The sequence below is a fragment of the Dendronephthya gigantea genome, unplaced genomic scaffold (genome assembly GCF_004324835.1).
Source record: "Dendronephthya gigantea isolate DGI-Jeju-01 unplaced genomic scaffold, DenGig_1.0 000022F, whole genome shotgun sequence".
Classification (NCBI taxonomy): Eukaryota; Metazoa; Cnidaria; class Anthozoa; order Malacalcyonacea; family Nephtheidae; genus Dendronephthya; species Dendronephthya gigantea.
The window spans coordinates 639,983-664,128 of NW_021163032.1; the positions used below are offsets into that span (position 1 = coordinate 639,983).

A 24,146-nucleotide genomic window follows, 5' to 3' on the forward strand; every position below is an offset into this window, starting at 1 on the left:
GAATATCAGCATATTGCGGTCAATTGGATAGGATTTGTCACGGTTAATTTTTAATGCGGCGACTTTTGCGTCACACGCACATAAAAAAACAAACCAGATTTAAAAAGTGAGATTTGAGTAATGAATTAAAAACTGTTTTTACATACATTGAACGTGTTTACATGTGAACCGACGTTGCAACTTTCAGTAACTCATATTCCTATTGAATGCTTTGAGAAAACTCTATACGAAATGTGTTGGGATTATTGGCTTATTAAGCTATAGACGCTAACCACTTTTATCAATTGTCTTTAAATTAAATCTTTAATTTAAATCGTAATGTGTTTTTTTTTGAGGGCCCAAAACATACAATATTCTGGTGTATTGCGGTGAAAAGAAGACTACTTCTTCGTTTAACGCTGCGTTCTATGAAAGCGAGGGTGTCTTGTGTTTCCAAGACGCGCTTGTGTAATATAAGGCTATAAGCATAGGTCAGCCGCATACAGTTTTCGCAGAACTTTTTCCACAAAGCGGCTTGCAACGAATTCTAAATAGAACATTTTCCGTTTGTCGTAATAAAGAATTTGCTTCGCTATGGCCTGATCCAGCCATAATAATATTTTTTCAAAGTGCAATGCATATAAAATATGCTTTGTCTTTGATTAACTTCCATAGTTAGTTCACTTCATGATATGTATCCTGAATAAAACTATTCATTTCGTAAAACTTTCATCATTTTATCTAGCTAACATACTCATTCCATACGACTGAATAGTACCATCCAATGTCCCCAGGTATACACAGTGTTCATGTTTACCCCTACTGGGCACAACCTTGATTGAGCTAACCCAATCATCGGTCCTGACTTTATGCAAACGTTTACCATTGTGGTAAACCAGCATAGAGTTGAAGTACCCACAGCACAACAAAGTGTCCATGGTTTTACCCAACGAACAGGCAACTATCTTTGTCAAAGACAGCTTAATGTTGGCATATAAGGTCAAACTGAAATTGTTTAGAATGAATATCCTACCGTCGATCATCCCTAATGCCACTTGGTGTGGAGTACCTGTCCTTGTGGTTACGCTGGAGTGTGGTGACAGTGGCGTATTGGTGTCCAGTCCATCAAGAAAGTATCCCACACACATTGTGCTGACGGTTGAAGGCATATCCAAAGTGCGTACGACATTTCCATTTTGCAAAACATACAAGTTCTTGTGGCTATCTGCAACCAGTACGTAGTTACTGACGAGCGACGGGCTGACAGGGAGTTTGATGGAAAGAAGAGAAGTCACCATCGCCTCACTGGAGTTCTGAAAATTTGACAAGTTTATAGTTAAACCTGACGTAATTCTGATATCAGAGTTACCACATCAAGCTCCTTCTGTGTCTTGCTCTAAAACTGTCACTAAATCAGATTCATTAAACTAATCCGAAAGCTTACCTTGTTAGACGAGATCAAATCACTCAATCGCAACTTCCATTGAGTACAGTGAGGTAAGCATCCAACTACATTTCCCTCGTGGTCTCCCAAAACTATTGACAAGTTTTGCGCTAAAAGAAAACAGGATGCAATGCTTATGGCATAATTTATTAGATAGTACATTAACTATGTAATCATCAGTGGAAGGTTACCCTGGAACCAACCTGCATCGATATCAACAGTCAGGGCAGATATACATCCTTCAGATATTGCCATTTTGTACAAAATTTGTTTATTTCCAAAGAACGTCAGAGTTCCTTTTGTATCAGCAACAATCAAATCAACAGAACCAAACTTTGTGATGTTGTGCAGACATAAAATTTGAACCGGTCCTCCTTTGGTCTCCAACTTTATCAACTCCTGAATTTCATAAAGAAAAAATATTTGAGCTTTAAAGTACGTTGTTTTACACCAAAACCTAATATAACTCTTTTGTAGCTTAATGTGTGAATTTTCTCACTTAGAATTAGCAAGGTTTAACTGTAGGTGAATGCAAGTCTACCTTCAAAGTGATTTCCTCAGCTGAATGTTTCATTGTGGGTAAGTCGTATATTCTGATAATTCCATCTTCACCTCCCACAACCAGATGATCATTGGAAAGGCTAGTTAGAAGTCAAGAGTAAAGTCAGTAAACACCATAAATATACAAGTAAATTATGTGTTAATGCGGCTAATACCAGTTTGAATACATTTTTCTTACTTAAATATCTTTCCAACTGTGAATACATTGAAATTCTTCTCCAAACGACTTTTCCACTGCAGCTCCAAATCCACAAACTCGTCCGGCATTTTGAATTTTGTTCACTTTTGACTTTTCACAACTCTTCGCCACTTTCATCTTCGGGAAACAATCGCAGCACCTTCGGCGGTAGTCGCTAATGCAGTATTCTAATTAATTCTAATTATTCTAATTAGAATACGAGGGCAATATTGGCACATGTAACATTGTAAACAAACTGTTGCTATGGTTTCGTTGTCAAACTTTATTGTTTTATGTACCAACAAATGTTTCTGTGATGGCCACCGATGTTTTAGCGAGATCGCGGAGTAGATCAAGGCAATTTAATACGCCAAATACTGGGTTTTCAACCGAGGTAAGATAAAATAATTTGCCCGCCTTTTTGCCGTAAAACTATAGAGACTTCGGCTACGCTAACATAAGACAGCACGGATTTGAGATCGTGCTTAAATTCGTACAGTTTTCTCGTGTAAACACGTAGAGCCGGTCATTTTTACCATTTGCATGCCAGGTCTTATGGTACACTCCAGTAGTTCAGTTTATTATTGACTGGCAATTATGTTCAATAATGGATAATTATGCGAGATTAATGTGATGAATCTTCATGACTACCATACAACTCTGCTTAGAATGATGGTAGAACCAGTCGAAGAAGTCAAATTGATGTGGAAGCATCTGATAGAGACCAGTGGTGGAGGGTGACTTTAAAGGTTTGAATGAACCAGCCAACTTAGTGTCCATCAGATTGAATGGTTAAATGATAGATTTACCACCAACTACTTCTTTGACACAGGATACACCAAACCCAGGAACATACAAAGTTGTAAACTTCATTGAAGAACTGAATAAGAAAGTTATTCCACAATCCTACACATTTAAAGATCAAGGTAGAAAGAAAGATGCAGATCCATCAAGAAAGGGAGTTATGTTGATGCCTGGACAGTATAAATATCAAACATTTGTGGATGATTTAAAAAATAGGAGATGTTATGCAAGTTTCAAAGGTGTAAAAAGATTCCATGGACCTGGGGTGGCTGGATTAGTTGATAAAGTACACATTCTTACTTTTGAACTTTTGACTTTGTCTATGATAGCACTAGCCATTAGATCTTCACACTCAATCTCTTTAAAATCCACAGGACGTGTTCTCAAGTGATGTTAGTCCTGCAAGTTATGACAAGGGATATCAAATTGAAGAAAAACAGGCTTCAAAGTATGCTAATAAAAGTTGTTTTACCAGTCTCATAAAAATGCCATTATTTTAAACCAACTACCATATGACCTTCAGATCTTCAATTTTCAAATCAAAAGTTTCAAGATTTCCAACTGTCTACTTTAAACCAGTAAGTGCAGTGCATAAATTCCAATCTTAGAGTAGACATGAATAATCATAGAATATTCACCTTAATTTACTTTCCTAGAAAAGTGGTCCAGCTCCAGGGCAGTATGGTACATCAAAAGATGCTTGCCTGCCAAAAACAAATGGCATGACATCTTCTTTCAAATCCAGGACACCACGTTTTCAAAAGGTCCATTACTTGGTAAATAAATTTCAAATTCTTGAGTTATCTTAACTTAAAACAATTAACCAACCCAAAACTGTTTCTAATAATCCCAGTATCAATGTTTTTGAAACTCTTTTTCTTCTTCAACCAGAACACACCTGGACCAGGAAGTTATGCTAAGACATACCAAACACCAATGCCAGAAACGATAAAGCGAATGGGACAAAATCATGGACTTTTCTTCACTTGTGGAGAGGATGGAAAATATTGAAACTATGCTGGCAGATCTCAAAAAGTTTATCTGTTTAACTGGAATACAAGCCAGAGTATTGCCAGAAGTACTATCAAAAAAAGAAGCTTCCAAAGGCAGCGCTAAAGTCGTAACGTTATATATACAGATCAACAACTACAACAAAAATGTTTTTAATAAAATGATAGACGTTTCCTATTTCTATATTTGTACAGTTTGTATGATAAATTTGAAATCTATAAATTAATAAAAAATTCGTCAAATTATACCGTCTCACGTTGAATCATAAAAATTTGAATTGTTAGTTAGCTACAAAATCGTCTTTCAGTTGTACTGATCTGGTCCAACTAATGCAATTAAAGCAATGGGTTTGTTGGCATTGTGCCGATCTATGATGATACAATTCTGTTGTCCACGCGACCCAGGCTTACCTTGTACAAGTACATATACCTTACACGTGTACACCACCTTCCATAACATTGTCATTTCCATTTGATTTGCTACATTTGCAAAACAGAAGGAAAGGTACATATTGAGAAAGCATTATTCAACAAAACCAAACGGACTGCGCGAGGAAAGGAACGACATCGAAAATATGCGATCATGAAATAGCTCCAAAACGCGCAAAATAACTTCTGATCTCCATTCTTTCTGATCTGGAGAGAAAATCTGGGAAAACGTACACATTTCGCGGCACAATAAGACAAAAAAAACAAGGCATCTTACAGAATTTTGCAGGTAGCGTGAGATGAGAGCTTGAACGGGATGAGTTCTTTCCAAGTTTTTTCTGTAATCGTCTAATCTTTGTTTATCTTTCATATTTACAATGGTCTATAAAACACAAATCAATCCAGGCGGTTGGAATTAGAAGGTAAAACGGGAAAGATTCACGGAGGGATCTCACCTCGACAGCAACTTTATGGCATTGCATTTTTGTAGCTAGGGCCAGCCTTGTTTCAAGGTCTTCGATTAATTCCAGATATTTGCCTAAAATCTAAAATGAAAAAGACTTAAATATAACATAAACTATCTTGGTTACAGATGAAGAATAAGCTATAAATTACAGTATCATACTAATACTCACATCTGGAGGAGCATTGCTCTCTTTTAAGATTCCAACAACTTTATCAAACCCTAAACTAGATTTTAGTTTGTTGGTGCCATACCATTTCTAAAGTAACGACAAAAAGACAGATAGAAATTTCCAAACAAGCTCTTTGCATTTCGTATGATTTTTCACGGTCAAAAAATTCGTAAAGCGAGAATACCTTGGAGGTGAACAATGTTTCCAGATCTTCCCACTTCTTGAGCTCAGCTCTAGCGCGAATCATTGTCCATTCAAACTGTTTATCTGTAAGCTAATATAAAATATCGTGTCGGGTTTTCATGAGATTCTTCACTCGCGTGTGAATGGTATTTTTTGGCATCAAAAGGAGCTTAATCATTTGCTGAAAAAGATCACTGGATCAAAGCTATCCAGAAATCTTCATCAGGTAAATTCCGATACAGCCAACCAATTTCGTATATACCAGAGTTTCGTGTTTGACGCACTGGTTTGACGTCATTATGGTCTATTCGGGAACCCCAAGTGTTCTTGTTTGCCCCATTATTCACTTGTTTGTACCTTAAATTCCTTCTGCAGGGAATCAGGGCCAAGCGTGTCCTAGGAAAACCCGCAGCAAATGAAAGCATTAACAAAATTAGGGTTATTTTTATACAGCTATACTTCAATCAATCATTCAATCTAACATTGGCTGACTTACGTCATCTTTTCCGTAGTGATAATAACAACAATAATGCAACGTTTCAATCAAGGGTGATGACGTGATGGATTTACGTGGATGAAGTCGCATGGTCGTGTCTTTTAGATCCCCTTGACTCCTTTTATCCTTGACCTGTGTCGAAAACGAGTGAAAAATATCAAACGATATTTCCTCATTTTCATATTTCTTACCACAAACGCTATCTCACGACTCACCTCGATTCTGATCTGTCTCTTCAAAAGAGATTGATTCTCGCTCAGAATTGAGACGACGCTTGCTAATTCGGGTGCATTCTCGTACGTTCTAAAACAGGCAAAACAGAGAAGTATTAACCTACGAGAAATATACTAGTTTAATACGTCCCTGACCTCAGTAGGTCATTTCCCACCTTTGGCATGCATTGATTGCTTGTATCTGTGAATCAGCGTTTGGTAAACTCACAGCTTTCTTGTACTCCAACATCTGAATAAAGAAATTTACCGCAAATTATCTCTACAATAGTTCTCAATTGCAAGAAAACGCAAAATTTCTCAAATTTGCAGCATGGACCCGAGTTTAAAGTAGCAACAACAAAGAAACATTTATTTACCATCGCCTCTTCCTTTCTATTCAAAAGTCTAAAAACGAAAATTACAAACATCTTTGACTGCACGATTCCAAGTACAATACGCCACATTATCTGTGTTCATGTCAGGATCTCAAAAGATTTGCTCACTCCAAAAAGGCTCAGCGAAAATTAAGATTTTTCACGCACGAAAAGCTAAGATGATCTTAGAGTTATTATTGAGTAAATTTACGTGGCAGTTTATTGAACATTACCTCAATAATTTGATTAGTTCCTCGTAGTCGTAATGTGCTTTCATGAACGAAATAACATGTCTTATGGCAACAGGCCGCTTGCTAATCTCTCGCACAAACAGATCTAATCAAAGAAAATTACTATCAACTACAAATAAGTCTACAATACTTTCCAAAAAGTGCAAGAAGCTGTTGTGGAACATTTTCCTTACTATATTTCACCGTTTTCTTGATAAAGAGAATGACCTGAAAGAATATGAAGAACTCAGCATTCATTCAATTGCCATAGAGGATTAAGGAAATATATTAGATTAAGTCAGGCAATGATAAATGAGTGACTTAATAGGCTGTACCGTAATTAATGCATCTCCATCACCGAGTTTTATTGCTTCATCCAGGAGAGAGAGTTTTTTATCAAGTGACTTGTAGAGTTCCAGAACACAAGGCTGGAAATATCAAACGTTTGGCTAATAGAAACTTTATGATTTTGCTCACACAAAATAAAGCTTGAAATCAATGCAGGCAATCTCAGAAGAATGTGAATTCTCACTCACAGATAGCAAAATTCAGGGCAATCACCATAAATTGGTTGTACCTGATTTAACATGAGTTTCTTTACAGTTTCCTTTGGCTCAGGAGCGCTTTTGTGCTGTTTGCGAAGAGTCTGAAAATACATACATAATACAAAGTGTCATACAAAGTTTCATACATGCAAGAATGTTTTTAAACATTTTGTCTTACACAATGACTTACAGACACAGTTTTTTGTAGTTCCTTAATTTCCGCTTGCATTCTTTTTTTCTCAGCATCCGTCATCTCTGATTTTGCCCTCTGGACAACTGTGAGAAATTGTTAAGTTTGTTACTTCTTGTTATTTTTTTAGTTTCAAAATACTTCAAATATAGTATTTTACCGTTTTCAATCGAGCTTGTACTAGCTTCATCATATCTTGTGGTTGTTGTTGTTGTTGTGGCTGATTTCTCAACTGTGGAAGTTTGGATCACCTGAGACGTAAACTTTGTCCCTTTGCTTATCTGATCCCGAACATGAAATGGGTCAACTACACCCGATTGTCCTATAGTATTGTTAAATGGCAAAGAAAAATCTTTTGAAAGTGCTGCATTATCTGGGCACAAATATAGCATTTATTTTCTTTCTAATAGTACAGTAGGATCTAGTTTACTTGTCAGTGGAGACAAATATGCAAAGGTGGAATATCTATCATCATGCAAGGCTTAGAAATAAAATTAAATTAATTCATTAATGATCAAGACCTATATATCAACTTTGCATGAGATTTACACTTTGACATAGGATATTAAAGAATGGCTAATATTTGTAATTACTTTGAGTGCCTGGGTTCAAACTGGGCTTCTGTTTGTTGGGAGCAGTGGCTTTGGCAGGCACAGTCACTTTCTCTGGAGTTTTGACAGGAACACTTGATTTATCTTCTGTTAGAAAATATTTTGTTTATGAATATAATAGCATATGTAATTAAGAATCCAGGGATAAATCCAGCTTTCTATGCAAGGATCATATGCCCCAGTCATGCAGTTTAACTGTAAAGGAGGGGACACATCTTATCCCAAACCAAACGAGACCCGAGGGGACTTGTCATAGCAATGAAGCAAGTTGATTATGTGGAAAGGTTCTACCCTCCAATACACAACACCCAAATGCAAGGATACAAAGCTTCATAGTTAAAGTGGGCATTACATGTTTTCAAAAAGTTGTACTGCTTCAACCAGGTCCAAGATTCGTGGCATATCAAATCACATTGTCCAGACAGTTCTTATATTTCTATATAAAAAAATTCAAACCTTTTGTCAAGCTATAAGCAACTCCTCCCCAAGCAACTCCTCCCATCTTTTCTTCATCCTCAGCAGGATCATCTGTTTTTGCATTGGCTGTCAATGAACCAGTCATTTTTTCAAAGTCTTTGTCACCATCAAACGTCTCAAAATCATCATCATCATCATCATCATCAAAGAAATTGTGCTTCTTTTGGACATTTTGCGATGTTCTAGTATTACACAGAGTTTTTGATGAGTACAGAATTCAATACACACACTGGATGAAATAGCATCAAAATTTTGCAAACAATGAATTAAAAAAGCACAAGTGTCAGGCAACTGATAGAGAGCAACCGGTTCACTGCAGCAACCTCATGAGAGCAGCCATACACTGGGAAAACAAGTTCCATTGTATACACTATATATACACACCTCGGACTTTCTTTTTTAAAACGAACCGAGTTAGAATCCTACATAATTCAACACAAACAAGGAAATATTATGCACTATCGATGTATCAATGTTAAAGCGATGTATCATTATTGCACAAAACTTTATATAAAAAACTTCAGCACACTTTAAATATTATAAAACACTGTATTAAAAAAAGTATTTATTTAATGTAAAGTACATTCTATGGAAATTTTACTTACCATACCGTTCAAAGCCATCAATTTTCGTTTAGCAGTCTTTAAAATTCACACCTGCTTGTTGAAAAGCTTACAGCAATATCACACATAAAACGTTATAGAATATGGAAGGTCAAAACACTTCTTGGCTTCTTTATGCACCGAACATTGCCTGAATAAATTAAATAATTTCTGTCAATTTTAACCCATTTTTTAGCCCCAACTTTGGCTAAAATAACCTAATTTCACCTATAGAGGGCCCTAAAATCCCCTATGTTCCCCCGCGCCTTTCAGTCAAACAGTGAACTCAAATAAGGTGCACGTGAGGTCACTGAGCTATATCATAATTTCACTGAGGATTTATTATATAATATAGCTCAGTGGGTGAGGGGAAGGTGCTGATTACCAAGCAATTACTTTTTTGTTTCCACAATTCATTTATATATTTCATCTTTTACATACATTATGTATTATATTTACAAGATCATTATAGAGATTTTCTGTTATGCTTGCCGGAACTCCCCAATTCTTGGAACATCAATTTCATGATTGAAACCTGTTGTATTTGTTACTTTAATGTATCATTGATCTTTCCAAGAAAATCATTATCTCATCAAACTTCTTGTCAAACTTTAGAAATGACTGGTCGACCTTGTTGCTACGGCTCTCATATTCCCATAAACCTTTGACGGTGGGCTACCTGTAATATCATTAACATTGTAAGAATTTCTGAGAACATGAATAGCAAATATCATACCAAATGTAACTCACCAAGGATTAAGTTACAAATTGCTGTCCTTGCAATCTTGATGTTTTGAAATGACCCTAGTAAATGTATTTTCCTGTAAAATACAATGGAAATCTCAGCAAACCTGACTTTGTATTTCTGATTGGATTGACAGTACTTACGTGTCAGCAACAACAATACGTGTCTTGGTGACATTTTCAATAGTAAATTTTGTTTTCCCTCCTTTGCCAGCCACACGACCAATTGCACGAGAGAGATGGTCTCCTTTTAATGGTTTGACTGCAAAACACAGAGAACTAAACATGACAAATCAAAGATCAATATCAGATGGAATGCACCACATTAAGTATATCACTTACCATCTGTAACCTCGAATGATTCAACAAATAAGTCATCTAATCTTATCAATGCAAGTGCATCCTATGAAACAATGTTGATATTTTTAATATTTACTTGGGTGGAATAGTTGAAGTAATAGTAACTGATCAACTAAATGATCCAGTTTTCAGAACAAGTTGAGATAATTGTGATGTCATAGAGCATACTACGTGTAAACTTGTAAATGTTTCACAACACTAGCAACTCTCACAATTAGCATGGCAGGGATCATCATTAAACTGGATAACTAAATTCAGAAACTGCAAACAATACGATATGATACTATCGCATGTTACGCACACAAAATCATTTTTTAAACCCCAAACCCCTCACGAAATTGTAACATAACCATTATATAATCGGGAATACTCTGGATAACTAGGTTTGGCATAGGATCAGGTTAGGATTAGGGCCACACAATGAAAGCCCAAATTTTCTCCCCTGATGAGCCAAACCTTATCAACCATCAATTTCATCTCACCTCAATTTCAAAACCTAATATGAACGCTCTAACAAAGTCTTCCGCTTTTTGTATTGCACCAAAATCTTTAGTTTCTTTACAAGTCTAAACGAAAACATTGAATTTGCCATGAAATAACAACATAACCTTCGTTCTCTACTCTTTTCAGCTTATAGCGTAGGCTGTAGCTACCTTAATTTCAACATTTCTTGAACCAAGATTAAATCGTATCTGTAGATGTAAATGTTCTACAACAGGTTCAAATATTTTCATCCAGTTGTCTTTCAAAGGTGTGTATCTGTTGGGTGGCACAGGAACCTTTCTTTTCTCAACTCCGCTCTAGTAAGAATATAGAAAACACAATAATAAGCCCACGTGCTAGAAAATGCTCTTTGCAATAACATCACATACCGTCAAACTCTCGCCCGACAGAGGCGGAAAACTTGGTCGTTTTGTGCTAACTGATGTATCCATATCTTCATTCGTTTCTTTCTTACGTTTCCTGCGTGTAACTGTTTTAAAAACTTCATTATTTTGGTTATCAGACGTCAATTTTAAAGAGTCCTCATTACTTTGATCCTCACTTTTATCAGCCATATTCTTGTTCCAGGGGGGTGGACTGTTGTTTTCGGTCTCACTCCACTGTGCTGCAATATTTCTTTGAACTGGAGTCATAGGTAAATGCAAACTCGTTGGTAGTTACTGTCCCATTTTTTAATAAATTGGACCAATCGTATTGAAACTTCCTATTTAGTTAAATTACAATATATTGATTAAAAATTTAATTATGTTCCATAAAAATTAAATTATCCTATTATTCCTATATCTTTCGGTTTAAAATATACCATCTGGGTTGAAGTACCAATCATGAGCATTCATTTTTTCAGCGACAACCATTGCAGCGTTTTCTTTCAACGTTAGTCATTCTTGTACAACCACACTTGGTCTACCACTTTATTTTCACTGTTCACGAAGTATTCGAAATGCAGAGCCGAGCGGTTGGCGAGCGTGACACGACCGTAACCATACGGATCAATATGGCGACGAAACTTGGACCAATCAGGAGGCAGATAAGGCGGCCAATCGGCTTCCTTTCCTGCCGTACCAATCACAATGTGCACGATACCATCGTCAACGCACTGATTCTTATACACAGCGCATGTCCGTTCGTAGCTGTGATAATGAGCCCAGAACGCTACATCAACTTTGTAATGATACAGCAAGTCTTCAAAAAGGAATTGAAATGCTAAAGCCACAATGAAGTTTCCTAAACAAAACAACAAACATTACTATTTGCGATAAAAAAAATTAAAGAAACATATACGTATTTTTCAAAACATAAAAGAATTTAACATTGCATGTACATATATTTAACATTCTTATGCGATACGTATGGAATATGTGTTTTTCAGGAATTATAACTATTAATAAGTAATAACCCAGGAATGGGAAGCATTTTTCATCCTTACTTGGATCAATCTCACTTGTATACATTGGTCGGTGGCCTCCAAGGATCACCCAAGGAGTTTTGGAACGATCAATGCTTTTCAAATCCTCTTCTAACCACTTGTATTGTCTTGTTCCTGGACTTAGATCGTGTTCCGTGCTTATCATGATGAAGTGTACCATACCATAATCGTAGCTGTACCTATATAGGAACGAACATTTAGTTACTCAAGACTCATAAAAATCTTTGCTAAACTCAGCTAGTTTTCCTATTGCGAAAGAAAATACTAAAACTACCAGTACAAGAATCCGACAGCTAATCAGAAACTAGAGCAACCATTTCTTTTATTTTTTTGTAGTTTCTGTGCTTGAAACTTTTGAGTAACTCTATTATTTTGTACAGGAATACCTTCATTTCTCAAATGAAAGCTGAAAACTGAACTTTGTGCCGATTATGATCAAATTGAACACTTACCACCAAAGATAGTTTCCGTTGTCGGGCATGTGGAAACGATAAAACATGGGGACACCACACTCGCCATGTGAATCATCATCCATCGTTCCCCACCATGGATGCCAACCATCCCCTTTTACCCCGCTTGGATCCTTGCCAGAGTTGTCAATATGATTCTGCTCGTGGTTACCAATACCTACCATGTATGGTGCTATACTGGAATACGGTTCAATCAACGCATGCCACTGCTCCCAAATGTACTCCTAACAAGAAATAAATCTAAAGTGAGACTGAAGCATTTTTACAGACAAATGTTCGAGATTTTCGTTATGTATTCATTATCTAATCTTATCTATGTTTAATCCATTTATCGCTCTTTTATAAATTACAACCATTCAAAAACCAAGTCACGAGCTCCATGCGAGTATAGTACTTTTTAGTTAAAATACTCGGCATTTTACTGCATCATTTAATGCAACACACGTATAGAGTTTGCAAGTTGATTATACGATGGAAAACCTTACAAATGCCGCGAATACATTTATAAAAATGGTGCCAGTGGGTGATGAATTTTCCTGAATTCAACTGAGCGTATGCCATATATACGTGAACTACCGAAGTGTTCAAACAATCTTACCATTCCTCGGGCATAGGAGATGTCTCCGTTGTGGAAGATAAACTCATAGCCATTCTGAACATCTTTCAAGACATTTTTGGCAGTGCTGTCGGCTGCTGGCAATATACCATGATCACCATATACTATGAATTTGAAATCAACATCAGGACCAATCTGTGGTGCTGTCTTAAATGATCTCACTGGACTCATGTGCTGAAATTTGAAAAACTAGAATGTTAGCAAATGTTCAAAGCAGGGTCGTGATGTTAGTTCGTTGAACTTAATAAAAGTGAATTAGTCAAATGAGGCGTGTGAGTAAGGGTGGCAAGGAAGACTGGTTGCAAGGAAGTGGAAAGGTTTACGACTTTACATAGGAGGGTGGATAGGAATATAGAGGTCCGTGACTGACTGGATAGATGGGTTAATTTGGTACGGTAGGTAACAAAATGTGGATAGATAGAGAAAGATGGGTGAGTATGTAGATGGTTGATAGGTGGTAGGTGTGGGCAGGTGGGTGGTTAGCAAGATGGGAGGAGAAAGGTGGGCGAAAATTAGGGAGGTGGACAAGGAGCATGCTAGATAAGGTTGCATTAAAATTAGTATTACCCCTGGTATGCCACATGAATAATAGTAGATTGTAGATGGTTCTAGAGCACTAAGAAGAACGTCGTGGATATAGCCTGGATTGATAAACTTTCCTTGAAGTGAGCAAAAGTCATCTGCTGTGTACGTCTGGGACTTTCCTTCAACAACTGAATCAAGTTCTGTTTTGCTACGACCAAACTTTACCATAGGTGTCTGGTCTGAAACAAAAGACAAAAATATCATGACGGTTAGCTGAACTCGGTGATGTGGAGGCCGTTAGGTAGAGTTAGGAATAAAACCAAGGTTCGCCCCAGAGTTCGCCTGTTTGCCACAGTTGAACAAAAAGTGACTACACAACATCATTCCCGTCTTCAAAAAATGTTCCTCTGATTTTTTTGTGGACGCGGTATTCACCGTTAGAATTGCGGCTATGCGCTTTTTGAAATATTTCAGTACAAATATCAAGCGCAACTAAGCATGAGATCTCTATAGAAACGGTTCCACGTGACATTCAAGCACTCATAGCGTGAAATTTCCGCTGTTCTTTACCGTCAGCCAAATTAAGTCTGTTTCTCAGAGGAGTCCTCTAAAACAGGATCTGCATTGTCTGTTTAAGACTCGTTTACTATACGATTCTCTTCTTTTGATAGATGTAAGCGAGTATTTAGTTGCGGATGCCCTGAAGTATTAACGCCCTACTTGATCATCTGTAACTTATCCACTCGTTCGCATCTATCAAAAGCAGAAAATCCCACATAAAATCGTGGCAAGAATTACTGCAAGTGTTAAACGAGCGTAATCGACAAAGAGCAGCCGGATGCGGTCTTCTGAGGATCACTTGGCGTATGAAATGTATTGTCTGCCTGAAATAAAACAGACAATCCGATAATACCACAAACTCTTTCATAAAACAAAACAGAATCAGGACAAATGTGAACTCCAGAGTAAGTCATGGTTTATACGACGCATTTCGGTAAGGTTGAACGCAGCTAATTCAGTAATCATTCACACGAGAGTCGGGAGGAATTTGAAACCATACTCGAATTCGTCCGTTTCTGGTTTTTTCGCACAATAAAAATGGATGAAAATAGAATCTGTCTGGTTCTGCCAGTGAACTCTAAAAAGACTAGAAGAGTTCACTACTGGGTAAGTTCTACCTGTTCACACGAGGAAACCTAACCAGCTCGAGTGACGGCTCCTGCATGTGAACGCAGCCACAGACGTCGAACTTTTTGAGAAAATTTCCAGCGAGCTGAAGTCTTTGTTTAAGTTTATTTGCCTTTAATTTGACGCATGAAAAGTTTCGACGTCTCAAACAGGCCTAAGACAATACTACTGACTGTAAAAAACGTGTAAACACTATAATTTACATTTGTCACACTGTAAAAGTTATTTGCGTCAAAAGGATAGCAGCTTCCTAATGCCCGCCCAACTAATTATGATTTGAGATGTTGTTCGCATGATGTCATTGATGACACGCAGTTAAGAGTTTGATAAAAAGCCATGTTTACACTATAGCTAGGCCGAAACTTGTGACCCTGATCAAGCCTGAACTTGTTGTGCAAACAAAGCTTTTGATACATCTTTTCTGATATTCCGTGAGACGATGTGATCAACACATTATCATCTATTGTCTTAGTTTCATTCGATGACAATTAAGTTGCCATAAAGCGTTTGGGAAACCCAGCGGGAAAATGAAAAAAAAACACATCAGACATAAATGGCAAAAAACTTAACGCCACTTTCCCAGTCTTCCCAGTGTTGCCGTCAACAGCTAGAGTATAAACTTACCTGTTCCAGAGACCCACATCACTCCCATTTCACTTGGCTTTCCGGTTAAAGCGAGGTGCACTTGTAAAGGTTGCTCGGGACCTCCTTCAAAAACCACTGTATTGCTTGTTGCCACAAGTTCTTGATGGCCTTGGGAATAATTCCTAAAATACCGCATCTCACAATTCGTTCTTACGTTGTATACTCGTACGGAGTATTCACCATAGCCTTGACTGTAGGTCGATGATTCGTCTACATTAAAGAAGTCAAGATAGTCGTTGGTTTTTGCCTTCTCAGGGCAATACAAAGCAATCATATCCTTTGCTGTGGCGCCCTGAACTCCCTTCCATGTCACCTTGACATATTGACCATTCTTAGCCAAAGGCGGTTCAACATTCAGCGTTGCCTCGGAATTTTGTAGGATTGAGGTAACCGGTCTCAGAGTGATTTTAAACCAGTTTGCTTTGATAGTTGCGTCAATATAGTTGCCATTTTTATACTTTCTTCCAAAATACGTCGGTACTAACTCTCTTCCCCCGTCAGCATTAAAAAATAAACAAGCGAGGGCAAGAGAAAATGCTATACCATAGTACGTCGCCATTAGCACCACCGCATAACTACGGTCATATGTGGCGCCACACTCTGTTTTCTTTCCTGTGACGGCTGCCGGTGAGGTCTGTTTGATAGAATAATTAATTTGATGTGCTTGGCGTCTATGTTTGTCTCACGCGGAAGAGCCCGTTCACAGAAACGTGACATGAAATTTGCATAAGAGTTGTAAATGTTCATTAATTTGTACTGTGATTTGTATTACTGATGGTAATGAAACATCTCAGGTTTCAATTGATATTGTGAAGATGCTACTCTAAGTTACCAACCGCCGGCGAGCTGAAAATTATACTGAGTGACCATGGTGGGACTTGAACACGCGACATTTGATTAATAGGATTGCAGTTTTTTGTATGTTTATTACCAGTGTAAATACTTTTTTTAATACACTTATCCTTCCGGTTTCAACGAAAAGGTTTCTTTTAATTTTGATTCCTTAGTAATGCATTAGTTTCAAATACGAGATATACGTTTACGAAGTGACATAGAATGGGCTCTTTCCCATTACGTTCGCTTTTACCGCGCAAGGGCAAAGCGCTCTTCGTCCGCGCAGAGAACGAAAATTACCTTCAGGGGCTGTTTACATAATGTCATGATCCCGATTAGCCTTCATATACTTCTTATTACATATATAATTCATATACTTCTTATTAATAAAAATACAATGTTCTGTCTGAATATGGCATGAATTTAGGTTATCAGTATTTGCATCATTGCATGTTCTCAAATAAAAGTAAATTGTTAACCGAGAATGCTATACCTGCAGTGTTCGTTGTGTCGCACCCCGGGAATGGTTTTTGCGAGTTGCATGAGCGTTTATTAGATATTAATTCTATGTCATCAACTGTAAGCTACTGACCTATTACAGAAAAAAACCATGTTACAACTTACAAATCAAAATAATGTGTCACGCTCATGTGTACTGCTTCTTACATGCTTTGGTTTTTTCAACCAAACATCATCAATAACCTTATCCTGGCTGTTCACGAAGTACTCCCAATGCAAAGCCGAGCGGTTGGCGATCGTCACACGACCGTAACCGTATGGATCATCCTTACGCTGAAAGAGTGACCAGTCCTCCTTTTCATAGCTTTCGGTATCCTCCTCCTTCCCAGCGGTTCCTATCGTGATATGCGTTATCCCATCTTGTTGACACTTCTTCCTATAAACTGGACACGTGCGTTCGTAACTGTGATAGTGCGCCCACAGTGCCAGATCAACGCGGTATTTGTACAAGAGATCTTCGAAGAGATGCTGCATACCGTACGATACAAAAAGATCACCTAAAATAGGAGGAAAACGTGTCATTTTAACTTTTATTGCTACTAAATGTATGTTAGTGAAGAGTCTTGCAGAAGAAAAGTGCATGAAGTGTAATAAACACAAAAGTTTCGTTGTTCCCAAATATACACCTAGAATTGCATTGCAAGTTGCAAAGAGAGTTGCACCGTGTAACAGAGCCATTAGTGAATGACAAAACTTTGAGAATGTTTGAAAGAAATATCATTACTTATAGCGAGTTCACTGGTGTACATTGGTCGATGCCCGGCCAAAATGATCCAAGGAGTTTTGGAGCGGTTGACACTCATAAGATCTTTCTCCAACCAAGAATATTGTCTTGATCCGACTCCCATGTTATGTTCCGTGCTCATCATAATGTAATGAACCATACCATAATCGTAGCTGTACCTGAGTGGGCATATAAAATACGATTCATTAAACATCTACGTTGACACAATTGATTGTAACTAAGCATTTCTTTAACTGTTCTTAAAAAGAGATCTATTCTATCTCGGGAACAACCGGAAACTGTGTCGTATTGCTAATGCTTTTAGAGCCATGTTTAGATGAATCTGAACTTACCACCAAAGGTGGTTACCATTTTCGGGCATATGAAAGCGATGAAACATAGGTACCCCACATTCTCCGTTTGAATCATCACCGTAGTTTCCCCACCACGGGTGCCAACCGTTGCCGGTAACGTTGCTCGGATCTTTGTCGGAGACGTCTAAATGATCCTGTTCGTGGTTACCAATCCCCACCATATATGGTGCAATACTGGCATAAGGTTCAATCAACGCATGCCATTGGTCCCAGATGTAGGCCTGAAACACCCGCAAATTTAAGTGAGTGAAATCGAATGTACAACCCTTAAAGTTAACCCACTATATTTCACACTCCAGTCTATTTAAAAGACAGTGAGCTGCACGACACGACACTAATCTTACTTACATATCCTCTGGCATACGAGATATCTCCGTGATGAAAAATAAATTCATAGCCGTTCATAATATCTCTGAAGGCATACTTCGCGGTAGCATGGGCAGCCGGAGACATTCCCATATCCCCATAAACAATAAACTTGTAGGACACGTCAGAGCCGACAGGGGGGGCCGTTTTGAAGGAACGTATTTCGCTCATATGCTAAATAGGAAAACATAAAATAGTCAGTCATTAGGAATTTTCGTGATGAATGTCGAAGTACATTCTTTACAAGAACTTACACCCTCAACCCCACATGAGTAATAGTAAGTTGTGTACGGCTTCAATCCAGTTAGTTTGACATCGTGGATATAGCCAGGGTCAATAAACATTCCATTGAGAAAACAGAGATCAGCTCCGTTATACGTTTGACTTTTTCCTTCAGCGACCAAACTGAGAGACTTGTCGACGCTGAATTTAACAACTGGTGTCACATCTTAAAATGAGAGAAAAGGAATTTAGGATAAATTCTGGGTGTTTTCCCGACTCAACACTTTAAATTCTCAACTTTGAGTTTGATTACTTGTTCCAGAGACCCACATCACTCTCATTTCGCTTGGATCTCCGGTTAAAGCGAGATGGACTTGCAATGGTTGTTCGGGTCCTCCTTCAAACTTCACGATATTACTTGTTGCCACAAGCTCTTGATGGTCTTGGGAATAATTACGAAAATATCGCATCTCACAATCCGCGCGAAAGTTGACCAATTGTACCCAATGTTCCCCATGACCTTGCTCGTACGTTGAAGAAACATCAGCGTTGAAGTAATCGATGTACTCGTTGTCTTTCGAGTATTCTGGACAATAGAGAGCAATGATGTCTTTTGCTGTAGGATTCGTAACTCCCTCCCATACGACGCTGATATTTTCATTATTTTTAATCAACGAAGGGTCGATCGTGAGATTAGCCTTTGTATCAAGACTAGATTCACCTGGGTGGAAATGAAATGGAAAGAAGATTAGCGAGTTAAAAACACATTGAGTCATGTGTGGTATTAAGACACCGTTTAAACTATACCGGATTCGCATGGTCACGATATCAATTGTTTAACGGCATCTCTGTTCCCAGAACTTTTTCATTTGGCAGATCATGTTAAAGCAATCATTCTATCATAATTTCAGTGTTAAAACTCGCTTTGTCATGGCTCATTTTGATGTCGTAACAATGCGAATCCGGTATAGTTGGAAACGAGTTCTATTAGACTGATTAATATTAATTAGATATTGGTTTCTGGATTGATTGATGGATAAGCTTCTTCGAAACGTTCTCACATAGGCAAGTCTGGGTTTTGTCGAGGGTCGAGGATCTGGAGTCGAGGTCTCAATTTGAAGTCGGTGTTGACCCTACCCTAGACAGTAGACAAAAACCCAGACTTATAACTTCATGCAAGTCAGGTTTTAACTAGACAGGTTTTATTCTTCTGCCTCAGGCTAGGTTTTAACAATCAACGGAGGTTTCAGGTTCCTTTATACGTCAAGCTATTCTCAGCGGATTTCGTCTTTTTTCCTCGAGGTCCTCGAGAAGGTGGATTACTTGTGACAATCACCTGACGAGTGTCGTCGAGTGCTTATGTATATATGCCTGCCTGCATGCATGTAAAATTACCAACCTGATTGTCTGCTGTGTATGTCAAACCAAGCGTCTTTCTCGAAGGCATTAATGATTTTCCCATCTTTATTTCGTCTGCTGAAGAATGTTGGAACTTCAGTGGCTTCGCCAGTTTTCTTCTCCTTTGAGTTGGACGAAAACAACCGCTTGGGAGGACTGACTTGACGCGGAAGTTTTCTGACAACTTCGTGTGACGATCCCGAAAATACGGAAAGCCACAGCACAAAGAGCATCAAATAAAACACTATACGCTCAGTTGAACTCATCGTGGACGGTTGATTTGAAAACGAATTCAAGCTGAATGTATTAAGCGATAAGTCACACAGGCTTAATCTACTGTTCTTGTAAATTGTAATTGTTTTAAACCCGTCCCCAGGCCTATATACCCTTGCTGACCTTGATATATTTCAGCAAATACCCTGGTTGGCTGAACTTGACATTATCTCCATAAAGGTTACTAAGACAAAGATAAACATGCTTTAAAGCACGTGTCGCGCTATTCTTTTCTAATGACGCGTAAAAAACGCGTTGTTAAAAAATGAGATCTTTCGACCGTTCTCCATCAGTTAACGTTAGTTAAGATTGCACCTAAAACACATGATCAGACTTGAGCCGAAAAATTTAATATCTTCAAATATATTCCATTGAACGTTTTAATTCTAGTTACAATAAATTTCCGATAATTAACATAATCGTCATAATATTTATATATTCTTAATAAACACACATGCGTTGCTGTCAAACCATGGTTACGTGTAAAGCGGAATTTTCGGCGCGAAACGAAATAATACTTTGTTTTTCTCACATTAGTACCTTTCCCGCCTGTGGAAAACCGCCCTAACTGACAGCAACAAGCTTGTAATCTCCGCTAAAGTACAGCTAAAGGTATTGTAAAGATTGACACCCTGCTTGCAGGTTAAGGAGGACCAGCCCCCCTAAACGTGTCAGGTCTGTCTTTACAAGCACCATATAACAAAAGCACCAGTACAATTGCCATACAGTGTTATGCAACCACTCTCAGCTTGGTTACTGACCCTTATTAGCTTGTACAATACATCAAGATTTATAAGCTGAAGCATTATGAATTATTTATGTGTCAACAGGACACAACTGCTTACACAACCAAAATGCCCATGTGATTTTTATATATTACTAAAGTTCCTGTCTTCAAGCTTAATACTTTAAGAAAATTCCTATCATTATCAATATTTTTCTGTGCAAGTCCCTTGCTTTAATGACTATAAATAAAAAATTGCTACTGCTACATATCTTCTCATGTTTTTCATTTGGTAAAACCAGGGGCCAGTTGTACGAAAGATGGATAGCGTTATCCACCGGATAGTGATTTTTTCAACCCCTGTAGACACCTTAAAAGCAATGAAATTATCGATTTGGAGCTGACAGTTATGAAAGAGGATCATCAATTTGTTCTTTGAAGTTTTGAATTTACGTATACTAAGGTTTAATCAAAGCTATACGGAACGAGAAATTACTGAGAGATTGAAAAAACCACTATCCAGTTGATAACATTACCCAGCTTTTGTACAATCCACTCCAGCCTTCTACCTTCCTTCTTATAAATCATCTCAGCTATTCCCCTCACTTTATTTCAGAGAAATTTCAATATACTTCTCATCGTCTTCTCCTTGGTTCAACTTCACAAACGTTTCATCACTCATCTCTCGTACTTTCACCCTCGCGTTTGTTTTTCTCGGAAATATCACCAATGTTGGATTTGCAGATTGTCTGTTTGAGACAACTGTATCAACATTATGTCCATGTTGCATGATATAGTTTGTTATTGTTGAACCACATGATTTCAAGGTCACCACAGCACCTTTAACAAGAGTCAAAGCCTCCTTAAGTTGCTCAGGGTTATCCAACTGTTGCATACCCAGTGGCAACTGGTATGAAGCAACATCAGACTTCTCCAGGTGATGAAGAATTTTCGTCAAATCGTGACAAATCAAATCACCCTGATCGATCAGGATTTTCATCTGTTTTGTGAGCGATTTGAAAATATCAATTGCTTTTTGAAAAGTACTTAATAAATATTCACTGATCTCATTTAACTGGATGCTTGGGTCAACATCAAGATAAAAGTCGTAATCCTCTGTTGAGCTCCCACACCCGAGACCAAGACGCATACCTTTAAAATGGTTTAAAACAATCATTAGTTTGGTTGAATTGACAGCACATTGTGAGTTTGACTGCTACACATTTCTGCTAGGGTTAAAAAGGAGACATTGATATGGATTGTAGGAATTACCTGAAGGAATAACACACAAAGAATCAACAAGCTTCATCTCCAAGTCAAATCCTAACATTTCCTTGCACTCTCGTTCATCATCTTGCCAACACTTCCAACTTTCAAGAAAACTATTGAACCGTTTAAAGATATCTTTGGCACCAAGTTGATCAAAAAAATTACTGCTGTCTGGAAATAAATTAAAGAATTATCAGATTAACCTTATCCAGAAACGAAATCATGAACTAAAATAAGCCATTCATAGAAGATGGCGGTTATCACTTTTGAATTTTGTTCCTTAGAGCAAGTTGCTTTGGAAAACTCATACTGTAGGAGTAATAGAGAGCTACACTCATCTGCCACAGATGGATTTAATTAGTTTAGCCACATCTAAGGTATCTATAGTTTCACTTCAAATGAATATTAATAACCACCTGTAGCAACAGACAAAATAAATAATTAATATTATTACAATGTGACTGTTTTTGGCAACAATGTAAGTCCATAAATATGTCGATCAAAACATCAGATGAAAGCCTTCAATTTTTGAGCGAAGGAGTTTGTTTCAAGGTTGGGGGTACTCATCACCTATAACCTTAATTAAGCATCCCAAGGTTAGATAGTTTAAACAGTCCATCTGTGTATTTAGATACAATTTTTGTATACCTTTACTGTTGGCCCAGACAAGTTTGATATCATCACCAGAAACTGTTGATGCAGTACTGCCAAGTCTTCGATGACCAAAGCCACATGATTTTTTACTGAATTTGCCTGGTGGTGACTGGAGCTTTGGTTTCTCATCCTATATATTATTGTAAGATAACATAATATTTAGACTACAGTGGATTTTAACACCTGCAATAAAGTATTATATTTTTCTTTGCATTGAATGCTTTGTTTCACAACCATAGGATTCTTTGAAATCCAAAACTATATTACACAAGTTATACCCCCTGGACACAATTAGGCTGCCTGGAAACATGTAAGAGCATGTCTTGAAACCCTTATTTTTTAACAAATCTCTTTCAAAATACACGAAATCTATTTCATTTAGCAGACTGTGAAAATGCCTTATATTATAAAGCCTTATTTCCACCAAGCTAAATAACCTCCTTTTCATCATAGGATTAAATAATACATAATCCATAGTCTGTATTAATCTATTAAAAATCTGTCGTCAAAGTCTGAACTTTATTTATGCCAACTTGAAATCCTATTCCCTAAAAACATCTTTCATTGCTGAATACGAATGTTTAAACAGGCCTATGAAAAACCTTTTTAACAGACAGTAATATGAATAGACAAATTATGCTGACACAACATATAAATATTATAGATCATTGGATTTTGGATACAAAACAATACCATAATAATACCTACCTTATCGTTGATTACAGCACAATCATATGTTGGCTTTCTTGAACAGTTATTTCCCATCCTTTTATAAAATCTATCAAAAATGCCCATCGTTACCGCTTTGAGTTTCGATTCCAAAGCCAGTCGATTCTGCGTATTCTCATCTTAAACTATACAGTTTTACGGAAGGAAATCATCTACGTTTTCGACCGCAAGGACAAAGGACAAGTAAATAATAAAAATACTTTCAAAACAGGAGGTTGCCAAATGCCAATGTGTCATCATTAGGGAGGGGTGGGTAGGTGGTGTACATAATTTATAAGGACAATGCCGTTTACATAACTAACATAAGCATAAATTTATTTATATCATTTATCATGGGAACATTTTATTATTCATGCTTATATAATTCATTATTTCTATAAATATTTGATAATGTATTTGATATATTTGACCGTTTTTCCCGCCAACCCTCTCAGCTGAGTCGCAAATACAACGCGAAATTATATCAGGCGAAAATATGGAGACAATGCTATAAAGTTATGCAAATTATTTCCGCAAAATTTCCTTCAACAGTAGGTGGCTGGCTGCGCCTGTAGGCTGTGTGTCTTGCCGTAGATTATAGATTATAGAGCAGCGCGGGGCGCCGGGGTATTCAAAATACTAG

The 24,146-nt window shown here is 37.5% G+C and overlaps 7 protein-coding genes across 7 annotated transcripts; 1 reads left to right on the plus strand and 6 right to left on the minus strand.

The window, feature by feature from the left end:
• Nucleotides 1–25: 25 nt before the first annotated feature.
• On the minus strand, nt 26–2,332 carry LOC114522281. The gene is made up of 5 exons (XM_028542935.1): nt 2,163–2,332; nt 1,965–2,064; nt 1,627–1,822; nt 1,424–1,533; nt 26–1,292 (listed from the first exon to the last, which is right to left on the minus strand). Exons 1-5 carry the CDS (start codon nt 2,249–2,251, stop codon nt 717–719), a joined length of 1,071 nt encoding a protein of 356 aa, XP_028398736.1. The 5' UTR covers nt 2,252–2,332; the 3' UTR covers nt 26–716.
• Nucleotides 2,333–2,392: 60 nt separating this feature from the next.
• On the plus strand, nt 2,393–4,172 carry LOC114522283 (protein STPG4-like). The gene is made up of 7 exons (XM_028542938.1): nt 2,393–2,556; nt 2,831–2,911; nt 2,995–3,252; nt 3,341–3,414; nt 3,490–3,544; nt 3,623–3,742; nt 3,858–4,172. The coding sequence occupies exons 1-7, from the start codon at nt 2,479–2,481 to the stop codon at nt 3,975–3,977; spliced, it is 786 nt and encodes a 261-aa protein (XP_028398739.1). The 5' UTR covers nt 2,393–2,478; the 3' UTR covers nt 3,978–4,172.
• Nucleotides 4,173–4,178: 6 nt separating this feature from the next.
• LOC114522277 (spermatogenesis-defective protein 39 homolog) lies at nt 4,179–9,156 on the minus strand. The gene is made up of 20 exons (XM_028542927.1): nt 8,964–9,156; nt 8,743–8,780; nt 8,338–8,540; nt 7,864–7,968; nt 7,431–7,592; nt 7,271–7,356; nt 7,113–7,181; nt 6,871–6,963; nt 6,730–6,763; nt 6,539–6,641; nt 6,309–6,336; nt 6,108–6,181; nt 5,935–6,022; nt 5,720–5,851; nt 5,581–5,619; nt 5,225–5,314; nt 5,041–5,127; nt 4,861–4,950; nt 4,683–4,787; nt 4,179–4,456 (listed from the first exon to the last, which is right to left on the minus strand). The coding sequence occupies exons 1-20, from the start codon at nt 8,979–8,981 to the stop codon at nt 4,439–4,441; spliced, it is 1,662 nt and encodes a 553-aa protein (XP_028398728.1). The 5' UTR covers nt 8,982–9,156; the 3' UTR covers nt 4,179–4,438.
• A 191-nt stretch (nt 9,157–9,347) lies between these two features.
• LOC114522063 (RNA-binding protein pno1-like) lies at nt 9,348–11,123 on the minus strand. The gene is made up of 7 exons (XM_028542677.1): nt 10,937–11,123; nt 10,718–10,864; nt 10,547–10,630; nt 10,047–10,107; nt 9,849–9,966; nt 9,711–9,781; nt 9,348–9,639 (listed from the first exon to the last, which is right to left on the minus strand). The coding sequence occupies exons 1-7, from the start codon at nt 11,120–11,122 to the stop codon at nt 9,572–9,574; spliced, it is 735 nt and encodes a 244-aa protein (XP_028398478.1). The 5' UTR covers nt 11,123; the 3' UTR covers nt 9,348–9,571.
• Nucleotides 11,124–11,241: 118 nt separating this feature from the next.
• LOC114522060 (nucleotide pyrophosphatase/phosphodiesterase-like) lies at nt 11,242–16,182 on the minus strand. Its single transcript, XM_028542672.1, has 6 exons — nt 15,418–16,182; nt 13,648–13,844; nt 13,063–13,254; nt 12,447–12,688; nt 11,995–12,173; nt 11,242–11,792 (listed from the first exon to the last, which is right to left on the minus strand). Exons 1-6 carry the CDS (start codon nt 15,995–15,997, stop codon nt 11,443–11,445), a joined length of 1,740 nt encoding a protein of 579 aa, XP_028398473.1. The 5' UTR covers nt 15,998–16,182; the 3' UTR covers nt 11,242–11,442.
• A 262-nt stretch (nt 16,183–16,444) lies between these two features.
• Nucleotides 16,445–20,368, minus strand: LOC114522058 (probable purple acid phosphatase 20). Its single transcript, XM_028542671.1, has 7 exons — nt 19,877–20,368; nt 18,791–19,198; nt 18,510–18,703; nt 18,238–18,429; nt 17,869–18,110; nt 17,516–17,694; nt 16,445–17,288 (listed from the first exon to the last, which is right to left on the minus strand). Exons 1-7 carry the CDS (start codon nt 20,139–20,141, stop codon nt 16,900–16,902), a joined length of 1,869 nt encoding a protein of 622 aa, XP_028398472.1. The 5' UTR covers nt 20,142–20,368; the 3' UTR covers nt 16,445–16,899.
• Nucleotides 20,369–20,497: 129 nt separating this feature from the next.
• On the minus strand, nt 20,498–23,780 carry LOC114522062. The gene is made up of 4 exons (XM_028542676.1): nt 23,504–23,780; nt 22,790–22,925; nt 22,145–22,312; nt 20,498–22,024 (listed from the first exon to the last, which is right to left on the minus strand). Exons 1-4 carry the CDS (start codon nt 23,588–23,590, stop codon nt 21,480–21,482), a joined length of 936 nt encoding a protein of 311 aa, XP_028398477.1. The 5' UTR covers nt 23,591–23,780; the 3' UTR covers nt 20,498–21,479.
• Nucleotides 23,781–24,146: the final 366 nt, after the last annotated feature.